General features: G+C 40.0%; 1 protein-coding gene across 4 annotated transcripts in view; it reads right to left on the bottom strand.

Moving 5' to 3' along the window:
• LARGE1 (LARGE xylosyl- and glucuronyltransferase 1) overlaps positions 1–25,748 on the bottom strand; it is a 633,576-nt gene that overhangs the window by 80,020 nt on the left and 527,808 nt on the right. For all 4 annotated transcript variants that reach the window (XM_005567477.4, XM_045364291.3, XM_065522217.2 and 1 more), the window contains one exon: positions 23,255–23,380. In XM_005567477.4, the coding sequence (XP_005567534.1) occupies positions 23,255–23,380 (126 nt within the window). The remainder of the gene's footprint in view (positions 1–23,254; positions 23,381–25,748) is intronic.

Here is a 25,748-nt window from a genome sequence, read left to right as displayed (position 1 = left end):
TGCAAGACTTTCTAATACAGTATTTGGTATGCAGTACATAGAACTCCTCTCTCCCCATCCTCCTCTCCAGTTCCCCCATTTTAAAGAGTCCAATTAACAGCTCTTAGAACCATTTGAACATATACTCTGGAAAATGCTGTCGTAGGGTAAAATTTCCAGAGACATCACTTTGCTTCTAGGAATCTTGTTGTTTCTAGCAATGACTGCATTGGAAGTTTATCAGCTATGTGTAACAAAGCCAATGAAGGACAACTGAAATCAATAAAACTCAAGAATTCAGTTCTGAAAATTAACCATGAGCAAAAAATGGATGAGTGCTGAGGGAACACAACAGACTCAAGCTTAAGTCACTCAAGGTCCCATCTGCGTAGCCTGCCATTCTCTGGCATGATCCAAGGACACCTGAGGTGAAGGTCAGGTACTTATCCCAGCTGTGTTAGCCTTAGGCAAGTCATTTCCCCTTTGTGTGTCTCTATTTCCCATCTTTGAAATAAAAGAGTTGGCCAGGCGCAGTGGCTCATGCCTGTAATTACAGTACTTTGGGAGGCTGAGGTGGGTGGATTGCTTGAAGTCAGGAGTTTGAGACCAGCCTGGCCAACATGGTGAGACCCGTCTCTACTAAAAATACAAAGATTAGCCGGCGTGGTGGTGTGTGCCAGTAATCCCAGCTACTTGGGAGGCTGAGGCAGGAGAATTGCTTGAACCCAGGAGGCAGAGGTTGCAGTGAGCAGGGATCATGCCATTGCACTGTGCCTGGGCAATGGAGCAAGACTCCATCTCAAAAAAAAAAAAAAAAAAAGAAAAAGAAAAAAAAAGAAAAGAAAGACAGAGAAGAGAAAAGAAATAAGACAGAACAGAGGAGTAGGAAGAGTGCCTTTTTATGTGTCTGCCCACCAGCCGAATGGAAACTACTTGCAGAGAATGCTTATATTTTGTTGATGGGAATGCAGATTAGTACCTCTATGGAAAACAGCATGGAGATTTCTCAAAGAACTAAAAATAGAGCTGCCATTTGATCTAACAATCCTACTACTCAGTGTGTACCCAAAGGAAAATACATCATTGTATCAAAAAGAGAGCTATACTTGTGTGTTTACTGCAGCACTATTCACAATAGCAAAGACACAGAGTCAGCCTAAGTGTCTATCAATGGATTAATGGAGAAAGAAAATGTGAGGTGTAGGTATATATACATGAATACTACTCAGCCGTGAAAAAGAATGAAAACATGGATGGGACTGGAGGCCTTATTTTAAGTGAAATAATCAGAAACAGAAAGCCAAATAACCACATGTTCTCATTTTAAGTGGGAGCTAAATAGTGAGGGCACATGGACAAAGAGTGTGGAATAATAGACATTGGAGACTCTGATGGGTGGGAGGGTGGGAGAGGGGAGATGGATGAGTAATTACTTAATGGGTACAATGTACATTATTTTGGGTGATGGTTATCCTGAAAGCCCAGACTTCATCCCTATGTAATATATCCATGTAACAAAACTGCACTTGTACCACTTAAATTTATACAAAACAGAGGCCTGGCACAGTGGCTCATACCTGTAATCCCAGCACTTTGGGAGGCTGAGACAGGCAGATCACCTGAGATTGCGAGTTCGAGAACCAGCAGGACCAACATGGAGAAACCCCATCTCTACTAAAAATACAAAATTAGCCGAGTATGGTGGCGCATGTCTGTAATCTCAGCTACTCAGGAGGCTGAGGCAGGAGAATCGCTTCAACCAGGGAGGCGGAGGTTGAGGGGAGCTGAGATTGCACCATTGCACTCCAGCCCAGGCAACAAGAGTGAAACACCGTCTCAAAAAAGAAAAAACATATATACACAAAAGAATAATAGGTTTACTAGAATGTCTCAAAGCCTTGTACTATTTTATGTATCGTCCCTTTTAAATCTTTCCACAGGGCAAGAGTCCCAAAGGACAGGCTACTTAAACAGGAGCCAGCTGCCTCATATTTCATCCTGAGGACTCCTTGAGTTTACTGGTCACAGCAGTGTACACAGAAATCATAAAACACTGACAGCCCTTGGACGTAGGTCATGCAATGAAATGAAATCGGCACTGGCCTGAACTGAAAAAGAAGTCTGACTGGAAGCTAGTAATTCGAGATTTTAGATCTTCTCCCCCAAACCAACTGTTTTTTTTCTTCCTTGATCCATCCCAATCCTCCAAAATCAACCTTAACATTCATCATTCTTATTACCCTGTGTTTTCCCTGCCTCATTTTTCACTGTAGTCTGCTTAGCTGTGACATGTTCAGTACGCTGATATATGGTAGCCCCTCATCTTCCCCCAAAGATGTAGAAACTGACACAACTCTAAGTATTATAAAATGTTTCAGTGCTTGAGTTATGGGCTACTCTTTTTATGCAAATGCTACAAATTGCCCCTAAGAAGATACATCATTTCCTCCTATGGCTGGCATGTTTTCTCTTGGTTTTTCTCTTCTGCTTTAGGATTTTTCTTTTAGGTGTACTCAATTCCCAATTTATAAATGGACTGGGGTCTAAAATTCAGCCTCTGAGTCTGTTGTTTAAAATTCAAATGTCCTGGCCGGGCGCGGTGGCTCATGCCTGTAATCCCAGCACTTTGGGAGGCCGAGCCAGGTGGATCATGAGGTCAGGAGTTCAAGACCATCCTGGCTAACACAGTGAAACCCCGTCTCTACTAAAAAAAAAAAAAAATATATTAGCTGGGCGTGATGGCAGGTGCCTGTAGTCCCAGCTACTCAGGAGGCTAAGGTAGGAGAATGGCGTGAACCCGGGAGGCAGAGCTTGAAGTGAGCCAAGATTGTACCACTGCACTCCAGCCTGGTGACAGAGCGAGACTCCGTCTCAAAAAACAAAACAAAACAAAACAAAACAAAAAAAAATAAAAAAATAAATAAATAAATAAATAAATAAATTCAAATGTCCTTTCAAGGACACAGTGTTATTAAGGGTCTCTGTTCTGGAGTTAACCCTCGAATATCTACTTAATCCAGAGTTCACGCAGAATAGCCCTACACAAGAGGACTGCATACAGTTCCCACACAATAGTTCCATGTAGTCATGTTATATATCATGTTTTCACTGGAAAATATTTTCTTTTCTTTTCTTTTTCTTTTTTTTGAGACAGAGTCTTGCTCTGTCACCCAGGCTGGAGTGCAGTGGCGTGATCTCGGCTCACTGCATGCTCCGCCTCCCGGATTCATGCCATTCTCCTGCCTCAGCCTCCCAAGTAGCTGGGACTACAGGCGCCCGCCACCACACCCAGGAAATTTTTTGTATTTTTAGTAGAGATGGGGTTTCACCGTGTTAACCAGGATCATCTCGATCTCCTGACCTTGTGATCCGCCTGCCTCAGCCTCCTAAAGTGCTGGGATTACAGGCGTGAGCCACCGCGCCTGGCCGGAAAGTATTTTCAGGTAGAAACTCATTATCAGACGAAAATGCTGCGGACTTTTGAATCAGACAGATGTGAGTTGGAACCTCAGCTCTGTCATATTTAGCTGCGTGACTGGGCAAGAAAAGTGACTTCACCTGTGTGATCCTTCATTTTCTGACTTACAAAACAAAACAAGATTTACCTTGTGACACTTGGGAAGATTAAGTGAGGCCATGCCTGGAACACTATTCCCACCCAATCATCCTGGAAAACTCCTTTTCATCTTTTGAGGCCCACAATGAAGCTGTGACAGCTTACTTCTGTAGGGTAAACACACCTGAGAACAGCAACTTAAGCATACCCTTAGAATGACCCTGTATGGCAGACTCATCTTAACGTGTGCTCTGAGCTAGATAATCTAGGAGTGGCCAACCCAGAGATTCCTTCCTTGTCTATAAGGAGCATCTGAGCCCATATATGGGACCAAAGTCCGGAGTTTTGGGTTAAATGAAGGTTGCCAGTTAGAGTTCTGTATTAGTCCATTCTCACATTGCTATAAAGAAATCACATCTGTAATCCCTGCACTTTGGGAGGCTGAGGCGGGCAGATCCCTTGAGGTCAGGAGTTTGACACCAGCCTGGCCAACACAGTGGAACTCCGACTGTATTAAAAATACAAAAATTAGCCAGGCGTGGTGACGTGTGCCTGTAGTCCCAGCTACTTGGGAGGCTGAGGGAGGAGAATTGCTTGAACTTGGGAGGTGGAGGTTGTAGTGAGCCAAGACCATGCCACTGCATTCCAGCCTAGGCAACAGAGTGAGGCTGTGTCTCCAAAAACAAAAACAAAAACCCTCAGAGCTGGAAATTTATAAAGAAAAGAGGTCTGATTGGCTCACGGTTCTGCAGGCTATACAGGAAGCATGGTGGCATCTGCTTCTGGAGATGCCTCTACTGGAATTTTCCATTACTCATCAGTTAGGTCTCACTAGAGACTTTCCTGAGAGCAGGAACCATGGCTTACTCAGTTCTGGGACTCTAGAAACCCCTAGAGAGACCCATTGGTAGACCCTCTGCTTGCCCTTTCCTGGTCATTAACAACTGATTCTGACCAGAGCTTCATTCCCTAATGGTCCATCAAAGGCGCAAGAACTAGAGCAAAGTTTCACAGAATCTCTCTCGTGCTCCTTTCTCTAAACCAGCACACTACACAGTCTGGTCTCCTAAGAGTTTGTGCTACTGGTAAGTGATAAAAAGATGCTCCCTTGGGCCTTTCCCTTCTCTTCTTAATTTAAGACTCAGCCAGGGAAGGCTGAGTCATCAAGCGTAAGGACTAAAGAGATAAAAATGAAGGTCTCTGAAACACAAAAGAATGAGGTAAAGTCAAGTGTATTTCTATGGACCACTCAAGGGGCATGGCTGAGAATGGGGCAAAGAATAATGGCTTCAATTTTCTCAATAATGTAACTGAACCTGGGAGAGGTTAAGTGATTTACTCAAATCCCTCAGTTGGTAAGAAGCAGAACTGTCATCAGAGTTTACAAGATTGCTTGGCTCCCAAAGGATATACACTTTTGCCTCTTCAGTGAAAACACTTCTCCCCTCAAAAGTTCTCTTAACCAACCTCGACTTAGCACAAAGTTCTCCATGGACACCTAGGGCAGACTAGATACCCCAGGCTGGTAAATCTCTCGCGAGCAGGATGTCAGAGGATGTCTGTTCCTACAAATGGGCTCTATGCTCAGCAAGAGTGAGCTGTGATTGTTACCGAAGGTGTTTTTATATCTTGTAGTTCTAACGCAATTTGAAATCTAATTAGATATTATTTGAGTTCATGGCATGTAACTGTAAAGAATTGCTGTTTCCCTGAAAGGCAAACTAAACGCTTTGCAACAGCTCAATGAAAAGAAGTCCCTAAACAAATTTGCCTTTGCGTTAGGTGTGGGTGAGACTAAAGAGGGGGGAAAAATAGAACTAACCCAGGACTGTCCTCCAATTGTTTTGGAAGAGTCCTTGAGTTCTTGTTTCACTTTGAATGAAAGGACACTGATAACCATAGAAGATTCATTAGGGTGGTTTATGCAAGTTAATACAGCACTCAATTAGCAGACCAAAAAACCTGGCCTGTGGATGAAAAGAAAGCAAATCAAGGTTAAAATATTTTTATGATTCTTGCTTTAACTGACATTTTCAATCATCTGACCCAGCATGGGGCCCCCGTATTTCCCACAGGTGGGCTGTGCAGGTTGACTTTCCTTTGAAGTAGCAGAGTGTGAGCTGAGGGAGACCAGGAGAGGTGGGGTCTCCCTGACTACAGTAGTATCTGCACACATTCCAAGACCCAGAACGGGTGCCTGAAACTATGCAATAGTGCTGTATAATTCCGTTTTCACACTGCTGATAAAGACATACCCAAGACTGGGTAATATATAAAGAAAAAGAGGTTTAAGGGAGAACTCACAGTTTCATGCGGCTGGGGAGGCCTCACAATCATGGTGGAAGGTGACGGCTTAGATTGGCAACAAGCAAGAGAAAGAACGATACCCAAGTGAAACAGGAAACCCCTTATAAAACCATCAGATCTCGTGAGACTTATTCACTACCATGAGAACTGTATGGGGAAAATCGCCCCCATGATTCAATTACCTCCCACTGGGTTCCTCCCACAACACCTGGGGCTTATGGGAGCTACAAGTCAAGATGAGATTTGGGTGGCGAGACAGCCAAACCATATCAAGTCCCTAACCCCATACCACGTTTTTTCCTATACATGCATACTTATGATTAGTTTAATTCATAATTAGGCACAGCAAAAGATGAATAACAATCACATAATAAAACGGAATAATCATAATATGTCAGCGTCACTGCTTTTGTACTTTGGGGCCATGACGAAGTAAAATTAGGGCGACTTGAACACAAACACTGTGATGCCCAGAGAGTCAATCTGATAACTAAGATGGCTACTAAGTGATTCGCGGGCCAGTAGTGTAGACAGCATGGAGATGCTGGATGAAGCGATGATTCACCTCCTAAGTGGGACTGAGCGGGATGGGGAGACCTCTAGGTCCTCTCAGTGCCTAGACATTTCCGTGGAGCCCTCAGGGATGACCTAAGAACTCCGTGTGTCCCACCAGGCCAATCTGGGTCTCAGAGTCCTGGTCATAGTGCATCTTTGCTATTTTCATTCTTTTCCCTGCTTTCTCCCATCTTTTGTTTTTTTTTTGAAACTGGTTCCACATTTATGAAGGACCGCCTGTTTGCTGTTTTTTATGTTCCTCCCTTGGGAGTACAACAGCCCCTCCTTACTTGCGGTTTTGCTTTCTCCACTTCAGTTACCAGCGGTCAACCGCTGCCTGAAAATATTAAATGGAAGATTCCAGAAATAATTCATATTTTAAATTGCATGCCATTTTAAGTAGCATGTTTCATGCCACTTTACATAACTCATTTAAGTGAAATAATACAGTATTCGTCCTTTTGTGTTTGGCTTAGGTCACTTAGCATAACGTCCTCAAAGTTCATCCAAGTTATAGCATATGTCAGTTTTTTGTTTCGTTTTGTTTGTTTTTGAGACAGGGTCTCACTCTGTTGCCCAGGCTGGAGTGCAGTGGCACAACCACAACTCACTGCATCCTCTGCCTCCTGGGTTCACAGGAACATCCCACCGCAGCCACCCAAGTAGCTGGGACTACAGGCACACGCCACCACGCCCAGCTAATTTTTGTATTTTTTGTAGAGATGGGGGTCTCACTATGTTGCCCAGGCTGCTCTCAAACTCCTGGGCTCAAGCAATCCACCTGCCTCAGCCTCCCAAATCTCCCAAAAGAGGTTACTGGCATGAACCACCATGCCTGGCCTTCAGAATTTTATTCCTTTTCAAGGCCTGCCAAAGTTTTTAGTTGTACTTATTTTTATGGAATTTTTACGTTTTTATTTTTGATATAAAAAGACTTGAGAGTTTAGAAGTCTCCTGTGCCCTGCCTGGTCAAGAAATGTCATTTATCAGGAAGACACAGGACTTCCAAAGCACTACTTCTATCTGTTGTAATTTGCTCACTGATAGCTGAATCTGACTTTCTTTAGAAAGTCATCCACTTCTCCATTTGTGACCAATTACATCCAAGACCCAGATTGTAAGGTATATTCCACTTCAATTTTTCAATATAGTGCCAAAGTGTTTTCCAATTTGGTGTATCCATACACACTCATATGGGTAACATAAGAGACCAGCACTGATCAACTAAGACTTGATAGTATCACTCTTCCAATTTGGTGGCTATAACATTATTTATGATTTTAATAATGTGGTCTTTTCATTTCCCTGATTAACAGTGAGGCTGTATATCTTTTCATGTGTTTATTGGCCATTTGCCTGGCAACCAAGTAAAAGGACTGTTTACATCTTTTACAGATTTATCATTCATTAAGAATTGTTTATATATTTTGTTTACTGCTCTTCTGTCAGTTACATGTGTTGAAATATCTATCTTTTGCTTTTCTCTCTCTCTTTTTTTTTTTGAGACAGAGTCTTGCTCTGTTGCCTAGGTGGGAGTGCAGTGGCATGATCTCGGCTCACTGCAACCTCTCCACCTCCCAGACTCAAGCAATTCTCCTGCCTTAGCCTCCCAAGTAGCTGGGACTACAGGCCTGTGCCACCACGCCTGGCTAAGTTTTGTATTTTTAGTAGAGATGGGGTTTCACATGTTGGCCAGGCTGGTCTCGAACTCCTGAGCTCAAGTGAGCCACCTGCTGTGGCCTCCCAAAGTGCTGGGATTACAGGCGTGAGCCACTGTGCCTGGCCTGCTTTTCTCTTTTTAACGCCCCTTTGATGGAGTTATTAATATCAATGTGATTGAATTTACGGATTCATTCATTTATGATATATATTTTTGATGTCTTGTTGAATACATACTTCTCCATTCTGAAGTCTTAAAGCTATTTCCCTTTTCATTTAAAAAATAGTTTATTTTAGCCCTTCACTTTTTAAGTTTCTAATCCATCTGGAATTAATTTTGTGCATGGTATGAGACAGAGATCCACTTAAATTTTTTCCATGTGGATAATCAGGTGTCTCAGCACCGTTTATGGGAAACTTAATCATTTATTCAGTGATCAGGTATGTCGCCTCTTCATATACCAAAATACTTTCATAAATGTGTGCGTGCTCTTACACGTTCTCCTCTTTCCAACTGATTAATTGGCACGACCCAGAGCAAATGCTCGCAATAGTTTACTGTAGGTTTTCACTAGTTACTATTTATGAGAAGTTTTATCATGAATGAGCATGTAATTTTGTCAAATAACTTTGCTTCATCTGTTTAGATGATTATTTGGTATTTCTCCTTTAATCTATTAACATGTTGAACAACACTTGTGGATTTTTCAATGCTAAATCACTCTTGTCTTTCCTGGAATAAACTCAACTTGGCCATGATATATTATCTATTTTATACATGGCTAGATTTGGTTTGCTAAATATTTTGCTTAAGATTTTTGCATCTACATTCACGCGTGAGACTGGCTTGCAATCCTCCTATCTTCTGAGGTGACTTTGCTCCTCTTTTGCCTTCCGCCATGATTGTGAGGCTTCCTCGGCCCTGTGGAACTGTGAGTCCGCCATGATTGTGAGGCCTCCCCCGGCCCTGTGGAACTATGAGTCCACCATGATTGTGAGGCCTTACCCGGCCCTGTGGAACTGTGAGTCCGCCATGATTGTGAGGCCTCCCCGGCCATGTGGAGCTGTGAGTCAATTACACCTTTTTACTTTATAAATTACCCAGTCTCGGGTGTGTCTTTATTAGCAGCATGATAACAGACTAATACACTTTTTTTTTGGTCTGATTTTGGTGTTGATAATATCCTGCTTGCGGAATGGGTTAAAAAGTGTTCCTCTTTTCATATTCTCTAGGAAAGTTTATTTAAAATTGGAAATGTCCTTGGATTAAAAAAATGAGTAGAACTTATTTCTACTTACTGTCTAGGGGTACTGTTTTCAAAGGTTCAATGGCCAGAAGATAATCTAAACTTTATATTTTTTTCTTGAATCGGTTTTGGTAAATAACGTATTTCTAGGAATTTGTTCATTTAACAAAAATTCTCAAATTTGTTGACATAATGTTGTTCACAATATTCTATTTTTTTTCACTTCTGCTAATTGATTGAAAGCTCCACCAACTGAGACTGATTGCTTTAATCTTTGCTATATATCTAGAACTCAGAAGTCACTTGCTCAAAAACATTGAGAGAATGAGTAAATGGACCTGGAATTATGCACCCCTATTCATTTCTTGGTGAATTCACTTTCTTTTTTCTTGACGACTCTCTCGCCATAGTTTTGTCTATTTTACTGGTCCCTTTCAAATTTTTGACTTTATTGAACCATTTGCTGACCAACTTCAATTTTATTTTATTTGAATTTAATGTTCTGTTTTATTGTGCTTTGTTTTTAGAGACAGAGTCTCATTCTGTTACCCAGGCTATAGTACTGTGGTGCAATCATAGTTTACTGCAGTCTGGAACTCTTGGGCTCAAGTAATCCTGCCTCAGTCTCCCTAGGAGCTGGGACTCAAGTAGCTACCACCACTGCCCCACCCCCAATCCCGCATTTATTTATTTTTTTGTAGATATGGGGGTCTTGCTATATTGCTGAGGCTGGTCTCAAACTCCTGAACTCAAGGGATCCTCCCATCTCAGCCTCCTGAGTTGCTGGGATTACAGGCATGAGCCACCATGCCCGGCCGACTCTAACGTTGTTTATATTAATATATCATCTTGATTTGTAAACTTGGCTTATTAATTTTCAACTTTTCTTCTTTTCAATATAAATATTGAAAGGTGAAACCCTGTCTCTACTAAAAATACAAAAAATTAGCCGGGTGTGGTTGTGGGTGCCTGTAGTCCCAGCTACTCGGGAGGCTGAGGCAGGACAATGGCGTGAATCCGGGGGGCAGAGCTTGCAGTGAGCCGAGATTGGGCCACTGCACTCCAGGCTGGGCAACAGAGCAACACTCCATCTCAAAAAGAAAAAAGAAAAAAAAAATTATTGTTACTGCCTTCTTATTTAATTTTGCTTTCTTCAGAGAACTATGGTATAATATCATTCTTTGAAATGTACTGATGTCTACTACTTGGTTTCTTTTATTTAATGCTCCATATGAGCCTAAGAAGGATGTATACTCTCAGGTCATTAGGTACAAGGTTCCTTATTTGCCCAATAAGTCAAGCGTATTAACTGTGTAGTTTAAATCTTCTATAGTCTTAGTAATTTTTGTCTTTTGTATTTCAACTTTGAAAAAAAATATGGGCTGGGTGCGGTGGCTCATACCTGTAATCCCAGCACTTTTGGAGGCCGAGGTGGGTGGATCACCTGAGGTCAAGAGTTTGAGATCAGCCTGGCCAACATGGTGAAACCCTGTCTCTACCAAAAATGCAAAAATTAGCCGGGCACGGTGGAGGCCACCTATAGTCCTAGCTACTTGGCAGGCTGAAGCAAGAGAATCGTTTGAACACGGGAGGCGAAGGTTGCAGTGGGCTGAGATCATGCCACTGCACCACAGCCTGGGCAACAGAGTAAGACTCTTTCTCAAAAAAAAAAAAAAAAAAAAAAAGGAAAAAATAAAAAAAACATGTTAAATATTTCACGATGAAAATGGACTTATGAATTTCTCCCTGGAGTTCTAATGAGCTCTCTCTGAGTGTGTGTGTGTGTGTATGTGTGTGTGTGTATTTGGACAGATATATACATATACAGGCATAACTTGGACATATTGTGGGTTTGGTTTCAGACTACTGCAATAAAGTGAATACCGCATGAAGCAAGTCACATTTTTTGGTTTTCCAATGCATATAAAAATTGTGTTTAAACTACACTGTAGTCTGTGAAGTGTACAACAGCATTATGTCTAAAAAAATATGTACTTTAATTAAGAAATACTGTATTTCTAAGAAATGTTAATGATCACCTGGCCTTCAGTGAGTCACAATCCTTTTGTGGGTGGAGGGTCCTGTCTTGGTGCTGATGGCTGCTGACTGATCAGGGTGGTGGTTGTTGAAGGTTGGGGTGGTTGTGGTAATTTCGTAAAATAAGGTAACAATGAAGTTTCCCACAAGGATCGACTCTTCCTTTCATGAAAAGTTTCTCTGTGGCAAGTGATGCAGTTTGATAATTTTTACCTACAATAGAACTTCTTTCAAAATTGGAGTCAATCTTCTCAAATCCTGCCGCTGCTTTGTCAACTAAGTTTATGTAGTATTTTAAATCAGATATAATAATAATGAACATTACCAAAATGTCACAGGAAGAGACACGAGTCCAAAATCCTGACATTCTCTGATAGGATTTATGGAATTTTCTTTGCTCTCAAGAGATTGATAAGAAATAGAATGGGATTCTCCAACATGAAGATGTGCCAGGTTTTCAGATTCCAGCCAATTACAAGGCTTTCCTCATGCATGTTTTTGGATCAGCAGTCACAACACGGATCATTTGAACTCCCCAAGCTTCTTTTTTTTTTTTTTTCCAAATTAAGAGTTTGTGATTATATGGATAACACATAGAGCCTTCTTAGTTCTCTATCTCTACTTTTTTTACTGCCTACTTTAAATCTGTTGACTTTTTTTCCTTTCCTTTTTTTTTTTTTTTGAGACAGAGTCTTGATCTGTCGCCCAGACTGGAGTGCGGTGGCACAATCTGGGCTCACTGCAACCTCTGCCTCCAGGGTTCAAGCAATTTGCCTGCCTCAGCCTCCTGAGTAGCTGGGATTACAGGTGCACACCATCACACCTGGCTAATTTTTATATTTTTAGTAGAGACCAGGTTTCCCCATGTTGCCCGAGCTGGTCTTGAATTCCTGACCTCAAGTGATCCACCTGTCTCGGCCTCCCAAAGTGCTGGGATTGCAGGCGTGAGCCACTGCACCTGGCCTAAATCAGTTGACTTTTCTGCTGGTGTTGAGATAAAATTCAGTGCTTATGGCATTCTAGCCAAGATTAAAACAAAAAAGTGTTAAAGGGCTTTCAAATAAATGGCTTTACATATTAAACAGCTCCACAGTAACCAACAACCTATACATCTTTTGCAAATGTAAATTTGGGTTTGCCTGGCTACCAATTGCTTAGGGTGCTAGAGCACTTAATTAAGGGGATTGACAGCCTAAAAGAATAAAAATTAGATAAGTGATTATGAAGGTTAGGCTCTCAGGTCAAAATCTTGAGGTCAGAGCAGTAATACAAGGTATCTCTTTCCAGCATAAAAACTGTTGTGTCTGCCATACAGAGGCCGTTAAAAAAAAATAGCTGGAAAACAAAACTCTTGTTAAGATGCTTCCCCATAACCATTGACTAGCAAAGGGGATCGGCGAACAAAAGATAAATGTGTTACTAATTCAAGGCCACTGGAGATTTTGTTTTTCTTATACAATTCAGTCAGTCCCAGCTAAAATGTAAACTCATTTGAAGCTGAAGAAAGCAAACAAAAACAGGTAAAAGAGGTTTTTTAAAAAACCAAACTGCTTTATCCAAAACTTCGATCCATTCAATTGCTTTGATAGCATTCAATTGTTAGCCTTCATTAGATTAGCAATTGAAGCAAATAAAGTTTAGCCATGTAAAAAGGTGCCAGTTTTGTCGGAAACATAATTTGAATCCGACCGTTGTTTTGTAAACGGGTGAATTTGTATTACTATCTCATGGCTAAAATTCTAAAATAAAAGCAGTAAGATCTTTGTGTGTGTCTGTGTGTTTAGGTGTGGTTACCAACATGTACAGGTATTATGTTATATAATATGATGTATTTACAAAGTAAAATCTGGAATAGTTGTTATAATAATACATGTTATTATATAACATTATATATAATATATTATTATATATTATATTGTATGAATAATACACATAACAATGAATATTATGTTAATGAATATAACATAATGAATAATATTCATAAACCATAACATAAATACATGTTATTATGTAACATTATGTTTTATAATGTTATGTTATATATACATAGTAAAATCTTAGAAATGTATAATAAAATGTATGAAATATATTCATAGTATATTATTCATATAACATAATGTGAATACATGTTATATAACATGTTATATGAATAATACATACTATGTAACACATTATGTTATATAATATATATTATGCTATAATCTACATAGTAAAATGTGGAACAGTTGGTCAAAAAAAAATCTAAGAGATTTTATTTTGATTGGCTTAGATGAATTATCACACATATAAAATACATAGTAATTAACCCAAATGCCTTTTAGTTCCTGTGACTTAAATAAAACTTTGATAAACAAGTTGGTTTTGAAATCACTGGTAAAGTAAAAATACAAATATCTTCAAAACTGGCAGCATACATTTTTGGCTGGGTTTTGTATTTGTTTCTGCTACATGTTTTAAAGTCATGAAACTATGAACTCACCTTGAAAACAGAATAATCTTTGTGTAACTCTTTGATAAGTAGGGCTAATTTAATATTATTGGTTTAATAAAAACAGTTGTAGCTTCTGAGTTATAGGCAAAATACTTATGTATTTTACTTTCAGGTTCTTACTTAAGCAAACACCTGGTATTCACAAAATACAAACATGGTTAACAGTAATGTAACTTGAAATGATGATTTGCTTTGTGTAATATTTCAGTTTTCATAAGCAATGTAGGTGAATTGTTAAAAATAAGTAAATCAGGTAAATGTAAATGGAGTAAATGTTTATAAAATAAACATTCGGAATAAATGGAACGTGGAATAAATGTTTATAAAATAACTTTTCATATACTTTAAAATCATAAGGTTATGCTATGTTATAATAAATAATAAACACTCATCAAATGTCTGGGTCATTTCCATAAAAATAAGAACAAATTGCTGAATATAAATAAATAAAAGTTGTTTTTGGCTTCTTAAATATATTTGAGTCTATTAAAACATGTTTCTAAAAATTATGAAACGATTCGTATTATAAAATGCTGACATGTGACAAAGAATTAAAAATTTTGGCCTCCTAGATTTTCACTAGAAATTCAGGTTACTAAGAATAAAATCCTAATTAATTTATATATAATTCTGTATACAAAGTGTATTAATCCATTTTCATGCTACTGTTAAAAACATATCTGAGACTGGGTAACTGATAAAGAAAAAGAGGTTTAAGGGACTCACCGTTCCACGTGGCTGAGGAGGCCTCCCAATCAAGGTGGAAGGCAAAAGGCAAGTCTTACATGGCAGCAGGAAAGACAGAGTGACAGCCAAGCAATAAGGGAAATCTCTTATAAAACCATCAGATCTCCTGAGACTTATTCACTACCATGAGAAGTTTATGAGGGAAACTGCTCCCATGATTCAATTATCTCCCACCAGGTCCCTCCCACAACATGTGGGAATTACAGGAGGTACAATTCAAGACGAGATTTGGGTGGGGACACAGCCAAACCATATCACAAAGTATACCAAAATAAGATGTGTTTTTGATGAGCAAAATTACAATGCATAAAAAATATATTCCTTATTGAGAAAATAGAATAATTTTGTCCAGTTCAGAGGTTACTTAAAGGTTGCCTTGAAAAGTAAATTTAAAAAAGAAACAGAAACAAGATAGGAATCAGTAAGCAGGAGAGTAATGTGAAGAAAGTTATGGATATAAGGATGTATTTTTGGTAAGGACGGTTAAAAAGAAAGGAGAATTTTCTATGAGAAAGAATCTTATGTGGTAAATTTTTGTCTTAAAGTAAAATGACTGGTTATTTAATAAAGAGAAAGTAAACAACACAGCAGAAAGCTTAAGCATGTTGTGAAAGGTCTGAGTAAGTCATGATAAAGTTTGTAAAGGATGAATTTATAAAAGAAATTGTGTGTGTGATCAAGTTGCCTGTAATTAGAAGGGAATTGTTTCTAAGTCTTCCTAAAGATTGAGCTTTGCTATCAACAAAATACATTAAAACAAAACTAAAAATTTCATCCCCTATGTTAGAACAAAGTTTTCTTGAGGTACTGATCTGCTCTTCGTAAAACCCCAAGAGATTATAATTTTTAATTCTGAAATCTGTTTAACTGCCATCTTCTGAAGTGCAGTTTCTATTTCTGCAAAATTTCTTCCTGAGATATATTTAATTTCCCCAGTTTCAGGTCAGAAATGCTGTCTTCTTCACACGTATAATCCAGCACTTTGGGAGGTCAAAGCAGGTGGATCACCTGAGGTCAGGAGTTTGAGACCAGCTTGGCCAATATGGCAAAACCCCATCTCTACTAAAAATACAAATTTTAGCCAGGCGTGGTAGCACATGCCTGTAATCCCAGCTACTCAGGAGGCCGAGACAGGAAAATCGCTCGAACCTGGGAGATGGAGGTTGCAGTGAGCTGCAATCGTGCCACTGCACTCCAGTCTGGGCAACAGAGCAAGACTCCATCTCAAAAAAAAAAAAAAAAGAAAAAAAGATAAAAAGAAAAGGAAATGCTGTCTTCTTCATTTAGAATGGTAATTTCACTTCTTGAGGTAGAGTTTTCCTCTGGAAGCTTTTCAGATTCATATCTCAGAAGTTCAACTTTTGCTGTATCTTGCTGCATGTGATTTTCAGGTCTTACATCATTGCCTTCTGCTCGTCCTCTTTCTACCGTTGAAAAGGCCTGGGATAACTCTCTCCTTTAAGTTTTCCATTCCTTCCTGTAACTTCCCACCCCCACCCCCACCCCCCATCACCTGTTCTAACTCTGCTGTTATGGCTTGTCCATTAAATGTTTATCTTGGGCCAGGTGTGGTGGCTCACACCTGTAATCCCAGCACTTTGGGAGGCAGAGGTGGGCTGATCATGAGGTCAGGAGATCAAGATCATCCTGGCTAACATGGTGAAACCCCATCTCTACTAAAAATACAAAATATTAGCCAGTGTGGTGGCATGCACCTGTAGTCCCAGCTACTTGGGAGGCTGAGGCAGGAGAATTGCTTGAACCCAGGAGGCGGAGGTTGCAGTGAGCCGAGACTGCGCCACTGCACTCCAGCCTGGGGACAGAGCGAGACTCTGTCTCAAAAACAAACAAACAACAAAAAAGTTTATCTTGAAGGTCTAAAAAGGCAATGTTTTCACCAGTATACCTTGATTTTGTATCCTTGCCTTTTCTTGACATGTCTGAATTATCCCATGTAACCAAGAAACTTCCCATGCTATTACTAAGGGCCATGTATTCCCCTGCTCAAGGTGCTAGTTTTCTTGTTTACATTCCTGTATAATATGGTCTACACTCATAACCTTGGACCCATTCCTTCTGTGTCAGATTAAACTCAAGTACCCTTTTCATCAGGTCGACTACCTGGTTATCTATTATACATTGGCTTCTCATAAGGAGAAGCAATCAACCTGCAGAAGTTGTTTTTCACCTTTTTAGTAACTGGCCTAAGAAACAAACATTTTATATGTTATCAATATAATTTCCTGTGTTATCTTTCTTCAGTATTTGATTACTTAGGAAAATGGAGTTTTGAAAGTACTAAGCTTCCACGTAAGTTTCCGTATTGTCTTTTGATAATCGCTCTGGTTACATGAATGACTATTACTTCACAGTAACTTCTCATCAAGTGCTTTCAACCTTTTAAAATCTTTGGCAGGGTTCCCTGAATCAAAATTCTAACTTAGGTTTTATTGACCTGAAATTAACTTTTGGATTTTCCAGAAGGACCTCTGGAGAGGCTCAAAGAATGTATCTCTTATCTTGTAGAAATATTAAATGATTAGTCTTATTTTGTGAACTGCATGCTAAATGCTATCAAATAATAAGTGATGCTAGATATTTGCATTACATTTATGGGTATGTACCCAAATTAGATAAAATTCTTAAAAATCTAATATGACATTAGTTAAAATTCTAGACATGATGTCGTGTGGCACAAAAATAACTAAATTTCCATGTTAATTGCTTATTATAATGAACTCCCATCAGATTTTTAGCCATGGGTATTCTAAGTTTTTATTCACAGCTATTGTTTTGAATTCTTCTTTAAAGGCATTTGCAAACAAATTTATGGAAGCGACTCCAACAAATACTCTTAGATATAGGTTAATAACTTTAAGATCAATGGACTAAATGCAAATGTTTGAGAACTCTAATGAAGAAACATGAATTCATGAAACTACTAATCAAGCTCAAGCAGAACAAAAATAAACTGCATGAGATTAAGTAACTGATAATGTTTTTGACTTTTATTTAAAACACGGTTAGTTCTTCACTTAAATGTTTTGTTTTCCAGATTGAAGGAAATTTTCTTCCCTAAGCTATCTATAGCACACAACAATTTGGTACACTATACATTTGTGAACAAGGTAGAAGCATTTCCTTTTTCTTCCAATTTTATCTCTCCAAAGTTTGGAGAGTTTTTGTGAGTATTCTTATTTTTATGGCAATATGGTTATTTGTACAAGTTCAATAACATTTGCTCTCTCCACTTGCCACAGTGGCTCATGTCTGTAAGCCAGGTGGGCAGATCACTTGAGGCCAGGAGTTTGAGACCAGCCTGGCATACATGGTGAAACCCTGTCTCTGCTAAAAATACAAAAAAAAAAAAAAATTAGCTGGTGAGGTGGCACATGCCTGTAAAGCCCAGCTACTCAGGAGGCTGAGGCATGAGAATCACGTGAACCCGGGAGGTGAAGATTGCAATGAGCCAAGATTGCACCACTGCACTCTGGCCTGGGTGACAGAGTGAGACTCCATTAAAAAAAAAAAAAAATTACCCTCTCTTTATAGCAGGATACAATGGAAACAATTTGTTATATTATCAAGGCTTTGACTGAAATGTCATATCCGAGAATATGTATAAACTGCCTGACTTCTAGGGTTCTCAGCCTTATAGTAAATGAATAAAAATTATCAATTCCTGGCAGGTCCAGGAATCTTAAGACTGTAAGTACAACTTAAAGTCTGTCTTGGGTTATCTTATTAACCTCAAGAAGTTTTTATTTATGTTTATTATTTATTTTTTTGAGACATGGTTTCTCTTTGTCACCCATGCTGGAGTACAGTGGCACAATCACAGCTCACTGTAACCTCAAACTTCTGGGGTGAAGCAATTCTCCCACCTCAACCTCCCCAGTAGCTAGAACTACAGGCACTTGCCACCAGCTTAGCTTCAAAAGGTTTTTAGATCTGAGATTACTCTGTGGTCAAATCACTATTCTTGCAGGCAATATTTGATAAAAACTAAATTTATTTTAGAAACAAATTTGTCTTACTCTATTTTTGGAAAAGTCAATATCACCGTAGGAAGAAAAAGTTATGTTTCTTTTCTTTTTTTTCTTCCAGAAATATTTTAATAAAAATTGATCATTTCCAAGAAACACTCACTGCATGCCCATCAATAAAAGAGAACCACAACAAAATAGAAAATTTACCATATGGCTATGATTTAAAGAAAAAAATGCAGACATGAGTTATGTTGCTAAAGAAAAGCTAGAATACAACTGTTATTAGATGATAGCTGTGTGCACTGTTTTCAAGTTATTTGCCTATAGAGCAATTTGCTATTTGTTATTTGCCTATAGAACTCTTCTAAATTTCTACAATCCTACTTTCTTCCATGCAGTTACCAAAAATGGCAATTTCTGTGTTTTGGAAGCCCTATAAGCTGAAACTAGATGAATTTTAAGAAATAAGTCTCATGCCTGATGTCTGGGCCACACAAAGTTCACTAAACTGCCCGATGCCATTACCAGAGACATTCAAACTGCAAACCATGATGAGAGTTGATTGTTTCCATGCTGTAGATAGCTTTTTGCAAGATGTCAGAACAAGACTCTATGTCATAATGATATAATAATACCCACCTTTTTCACTTGGTAGGTTAATGGTCATTTTGTTTATTTAATTGGTTGTCTTTAAAGCCTAGGTTTATTGCTCAAAGTCCCTATGCAAATTGTTCTTGTCACATCACTATTAATTTTACTTTGCATTTTCCTCTTTAATTTTGTATCTATTACTTGTTCAAGTTTTTTATAGAAGTACAAATCCTAACAGTATAATGCTAACCCAGCACTTTGAGATGGTAACATAGGCCTATGGAACAGACAAAATTGAACTTAATTACAGACTCCAAGTAGACAGCCAGGGAGCACCCCGCTTAAACTTCCTCAAGCTTAAACTTAAGCTCAAATGTGGTTAAAAAGGTTTTGACATTGACTCCTAGCTGCCATTCATTCTCTCCAATATGAAACAAGACCAGAAACCTGGGAGAGGTCCATCCTGGCACTGAAAGACATGAAAACCTAACTAAAGGATGATTGATCAGTGACACTTTTGGAGAAACATCTTTATCAAAAGGGTGAAATGTGAATGTTGCCAAAATAAAAATGGAGTCATTTGTGTTAACAAAACCCTGACAAACAGAACCAGGAAGGCCACGGAGACAGGCTTTTCATCCATAAGTGTCTGGTAACGAGAATGATCACAAAAGACTCCGTGAAAACCACAATCTTGCACAAATGCCATCGTAACTTTACACACACAAAATAAAAACTTCGGCAGGCATGTCTGCCCAGCAACTGCCTGTCCAGTCTTGGACTGGTGTCAACTTTGTTACTGATCCTTTGGCCAAAGATAATTATCTCCAATTATAAAAGCCTCTTCATTTTTCCTTTAAAAACCTTTCTCTTCCTTTACCTCCCTGGGTATGCACATAGTTTGCTATGGCATGTATATTCCCATTGCAATGCACTATTCCAGAATAAATATAATTTTCTTTTAGAGAGAATCTCTTCGCTATTAAGGCTGACAATACTTTAGAAGTTTTTTGCAGAAAATTCTCTTTGTTATCTTATGCTTGAAAGATTATTCTTATACGTATACAACCTGTTATTGTTTCTTGGCATACTGCCTCATTTCCAATTTTCTCTATTATCTCCTTCTGATAGTCCAATGAGACATATCCCAATTTCTTTGCTTCTTTCTCAGTTTTTCTATCTCTTTTTCATTCTGTGTTGAATTTTGGGTAATTTCTTATACCTCTTCCAGTTCACTAATTCTCTCTTCAACTCTGTTTAAGCTATTGCTTAACATATCCATTTAATTTCAATAATTATATCTTTCACTTCTAAAAATACTATTTAATCCAAAAGGGCTATTCATTTTTTTGAGAATCTACTATTCCTTCATCCTACTTTCAGTATTCATTTTTTATTCCTACATGTAAGTAAAAATACTTGTGTTTTATATCTGATAAGTCCAATATTTGCAGTCTTTCAGATTTAACTCCAGTCTTCAGTTTTTGCACTTTCTCAGGGAAGCCTAATTCCTTATGCGTTTTGTGATTCCTAACTGAGAACCTTGCTTTCCTTGTAACTTCCCCTAAAAAATTTTGAAGACTTGTTTTTAAGAATATTCTTCTAGATCAGATTTATGTTAGTTTCTGCCAGGTACCTGGCAAATTTTTTACTTTTTTCTTTCCATTTTTGCTCCCACACATGTAATTTCAGCCCCCGAAATAATATAGGCATAGGCTTAAAATAAAATCTCAAAGGAAACATTTCCCCCTTATTCTACCTAAAACCAAGGATGAAACAGACAACAACCTCTACTGTCTTCTTCTACACTCTGAGTTTTATTAACTGTTTATCCACCGAGGATAATACTCTTTGTGGATCCTGATTTTATGTGAGGCCTTTATGTGAGGTCTTTCTTCCTGTGGGCCTAAGGTCCTATGTATAGTATGTCAGCAGAATAATTCTATGTTTTGCCTGTTGGCCTACTGTCCCTCTGTAACCCATGATAGCATTCCCTTGTTTGCACTATAAATTATACAGTTACCTATTGAGAAAAACCACTGTTTTTCTATACCCTCACATAGAAGACTTCTGATGCTGGATATTGTGGGGTTATTTTCCTACAATGACCAGTTCTCCAACACTAGCTGGGTCCCCATACTTTAATACAACAGTGACACTACCTCCTTGAAAAAGCATCAGACGCTATGGGTTAGTGGCTTAGTCCCATGAGGTGGCCCACTTCAGATGCCAGTTGCAAGTCCCGGCCTTCTGTCCTCTGACAGATTTGCTGTAAATCAAGGATTCCTATGATCCCCTCCTTGGGTTCCATAATTTACTAGAATGGCTCCTGAAACTCTGGAAAACACTTACATTTACCAGTTTATTATCAGTAATGGAACCTGGGAACAGTCAGAGAGAAGAGGTACATAGGGCAAAGTATGGGGGTGTGGGGTGAGGGGGGTATGGAGCTTCCATGCCCTCTCTGGGCACATCACCCTCCAGCAACAATAGTGTTCACCAAACCAGAAGTTCATCAAATCTTGTTATTAAAGAGAATTTAAAGAGCTTGATTTCTAGCACAACCTCCTGCCTCTCGCCTGGAAAGGCGAGCTACAACAATATTGGAGGGAAGAGCTTCATGGACAAACCTGTTAATTAAGATATAAGTTATATTTATGAAAATTTGAAAACAACTAAGGTCAAGGGAGTGGCTAGGTGACAGTCTATTAACTATTGGATATAATGTTCATTAACACCATGTGGCTGACCCAGAAAATGCTTATGATATGAAACAAATGAAAAGCAGAAAACCACATTTAACATGCATTATGACTATAAATAAGACATAATACCCACATGGGACATGGATCAGAAGCCAAGTAGAAAAGACTAATTTATTAGAAAAGCCAGCTTTGCAATCCTTTTTCCTTTTTAGAACTTGCAATGGATATAAACTTTATATGAAACAAACTCTTTAAGGATGCATGTATCTAAATCCTCCGTGATACAACCTGAGAGGCAAATGCCCTTGCTGTCAGACAGGCCTGTGTTGAAATCTTTGTTCTGTATGAATAGTTCTGTGAATAGTTGTGGTCAATTCTCTACTCTTTCCACTGTAGGGAGGGAATTCTGACACATTCCTTAACTCACACTCCTTACTCAAAGTAATCATACGGGATCAGCCACATGGTTACTTTGGCCAATGAGGGATATTAGCAACCATGACCCAGAGTTGCCTCCTGTGTATTAAGGCTTCCTCTGCCACCTCTGCTTCACCATGAGAAGACACCACACTGGCCTGCTGAAGGGACAGAGGACACACTAGAGGACAGCCAAGTTGCCCCAGTCACCAGCTGTCCCATCTGAAGCAGACCACAGATAATCTGTTAAAGTAGTAAAAAAATGAACCATCCAACCAGCCTATAAACTCATCAACTATATAAATGGTTGCTGATTTAGGCCACTATCAGAAAGCTTGTTATGCAGCATTATCTATAGCAGTAGATGACTAATACACCCTGTCTTCTTCCTCTTTCTATAGCCAGGTCCATCCACAGTGTTTGATACCTACAGAGTGGTGATGAAGGCTTTTTCTGTCATTGTCCCCCCTCTGTGAGGAAGAATGAGACATTTATGCTTGCATCTCCCCCACTCACACACCCACACCTGTCACAGCACTTGTCCTTTTTTAAATACCTACTTCTTTGCACATTTCTGTCCTCCTCCAAGCCATACATGAGTTGGAAGCAGGTTAGTTATTCACATCCACATCTACAGCACCTGGCAGAGCAGGCCTTCAATAAATGTTTTTGCTTGAGTTGAATGAATAGATTTGGGGAGCTGACATGAACCAAAAGAGCCAGCAGCAGATGGTAAGAATAATAACCACACAAGCTGGTTCTTATGCCAGGAGGCTTTAGGCTTTCCAGAAAGCCCAAATAAGGGTGGAAAAAACCCAACACCCCGCAAAGATGAAAAGCATACTCGTTCTGGTCTCCTGTGCCCTTATCTCTCTCACCACATCGCACATAAATCTCCTAGCCATCCATGCCCCTGAGAGGTCCCCTCAGCCCACCTCACCCTACCCCCGGGGATGTGCCTGTGTTGACCCTACCTTTAGATCAGACACGTCTCTGTAACACTGCTCGGAGCGGGTGTGGTCCGACAGCTGCACATTCCAGAAGCAGGGGAGCTGGTACACAAGGAAGGGGTTTTGTTTGATGACGGCATTGAAAATATCCTGGGGGATGAAAGCCAAAGACACAGTCAAGACAATCGGATGGTCCAGCTGTCCATTCTGGCTGTCAAGGCACTGCATCCCCTGTGATAGGGCTTCTCTTGAACCGCCTGCTCTGAACACAGGCTGGCTCGCACTGTGGGGCATCTCTCTTGCCTGTTATCTCTAGGAACCAAGCAATAATGTTTGGATAGAGACTGGGGAATGCCCCAGGCTGACTGGAAGCTCCAGAGTCCTGCTGGTCTCATAAAGCCCTATCCAGTGAGCTCACACGTGCAGACATGTGTTGTCTTCCCTACCCTTGCTGGCATATGAAAAATGAAGTCTCCTTCCCCTCTGGCCTCCTAGGCAGGAGCCCTGTGTTATCCATCCTGAGCCTCCTGGAGAGGAAACTGCATGATGACAAGTGGCCCCACTCATTCAGGGACTGAGACAAATTACAGATCCTCCCTCTCAGCAGTGCTTCCTGGGGCCTGCGGTGGACTCAGTGATGGATGCTCCTTGGATTTCTGCAGGCCATGGTGCCCAGGATATGCATTCTCCGTTTCAAAATCCAACTCTGACTTGTCTAGGGAGGTTTTACCTTTTCTGGGCTCTTTTCCAAGCTCTTGCACCAGGCCATACTTATTAACTAGCTGCTGACAGGTGGCGCCGGGAGGTGAATTATGGGCCTTCGTGGCAGAAGATGGCTGAATAAACTACCCTCACTGGACACGGGCACACAATTGCTAGCTTTGGGGGACATGCTCAAGTCACGGTGACCCGACTTGAAATATGACGCTGGTGGACGATTTCCCCCTCAGGTTTAAAACAGCTACCTGGGTATTATTTTTTTCTTAAACTCATTCATTATACTCTATCTCATGTTTGAAAAAGGAAATCAGTTTCTAGCTGCTTGGGAAATACTGAATAATAATGCTTTAAAAAATAGTAAAGTAATCATGCAGGGTTTCTTGTTTCCTCTGTATTATGAAACTTTGCAGGCATTCGACGAACCAGGAAATTGCACTTGGAACAAAAACATGCAGAGTGAGCTGGCTCTTTGGATGAAAAGGAAAGGGTGAAAGGCAGAAAACTCAGAGAAATCATCTTCGTGCTTGAAGACAGCTATCAGTGCCACAGGAAGATGAAAATTTAAATGAGTGATTCTGGTAGACTCAAAGTCAAAGACTGGAGCCCTCTGACTTTCCTAGGACATCAACATGAGGAATGGGTTTTTACAAAATGAGTATTTGTTGGCTGGGTGCAGCCAACAATCCCAGCCTGTAATCCCAGCACTTTGGGAGGCCGAGGCGGGTGGACCATCTGAGGTCAGGAGTTCGAAACCAGCCTGGCCAACGTGAAGAAACCCTGTCTCTACTAAAAGTATAAAAATTAGCCTGGTGTGGTGCCGCACGCCTGTAATCCCAGCTAATTGGGAGGCTGAGGCAGGAGAATTGCTTGAACCCACGAGGTGGAGGTTGCTGTGCGCCGAGATTGCACCACTGCATCCCAGCCTGGGTGACAGAGCAAGACTCCATCTCAAAAATAAAATAAAATAATAAAAATAAATAAAAATGAATATTTGCTAACAGTTTGGTGGAGTTTCTGAGGCTGCCTGCATAGCAAGGTGGTTTCCTGGCAGTTTATCCTTTCTATTTAAGTGCATTTCCCTTGAGTAAAGGGACACTAGTGCAGCATCTAAGTCAAAGGCTTAGATTAAAGGTTAGACTTGGGACTGGGCACGGTGGCTCACGCCTGTAATCCCAGCACTTTGGGAGGCCGAGGCGGGCAGATCACGAGGTCAGGAGATCGAGACCATCCTGGCTAACACGGTGAAACCCCGTCTCTACTAAAAATACAAAAAAAAAAAAAAAAAAAAAAAAAAAAAAATAGCCGGGCGTGGTGGCAGTTGCCTGTAGTCCCAGCCACTCGGGAGGCTGAGGCAGGAGAATGGCATGAACCTGGGACACGGAGCTTGTTGTGAGCCGAAATCGTGCCACTGCTCTCCAGCCTGGGCGACAGAGCAAGACTTCATCTCAAAAAACAAAACAAAAAAAAAAAAAAAAAAAAACTGTTAGATTCTATTTGCCAGCAAGGCAAGTGAAATCTTGCCTGGGAAATACGCTGTGGCATTCTGGGGTCCCAGAGAGCAGGCCCTATGCACTCCACCTGGCGATGAAGAGGGCATCAACATCTCCTTATAAGTCTGCATCGGTAGACTCTAAGCTCTATGAGGGCAAGTGTTGCATCCTTCGTCTATCTCTGTCATCCTTTTTCTGAACTTGGCTCCTGGTGTACACAGTACTCAGTGCGAGTCTGCTGAACGAACAAATGAATGAACAAAGGGAAGGCACTGAAGAGTTGAGCTGCTGTCTTAGACTGGCAAGGA

Source organism: Macaca fascicularis, chromosome 10 (genome assembly GCF_037993035.2).
Source record: "Macaca fascicularis isolate 582-1 chromosome 10, T2T-MFA8v1.1".
NCBI classification, from domain to species: Eukaryota; Metazoa; Chordata; class Mammalia; order Primates; family Cercopithecidae; genus Macaca; species Macaca fascicularis.
This window is presented reverse-complemented; position numbering and strand designations above follow the sequence as displayed.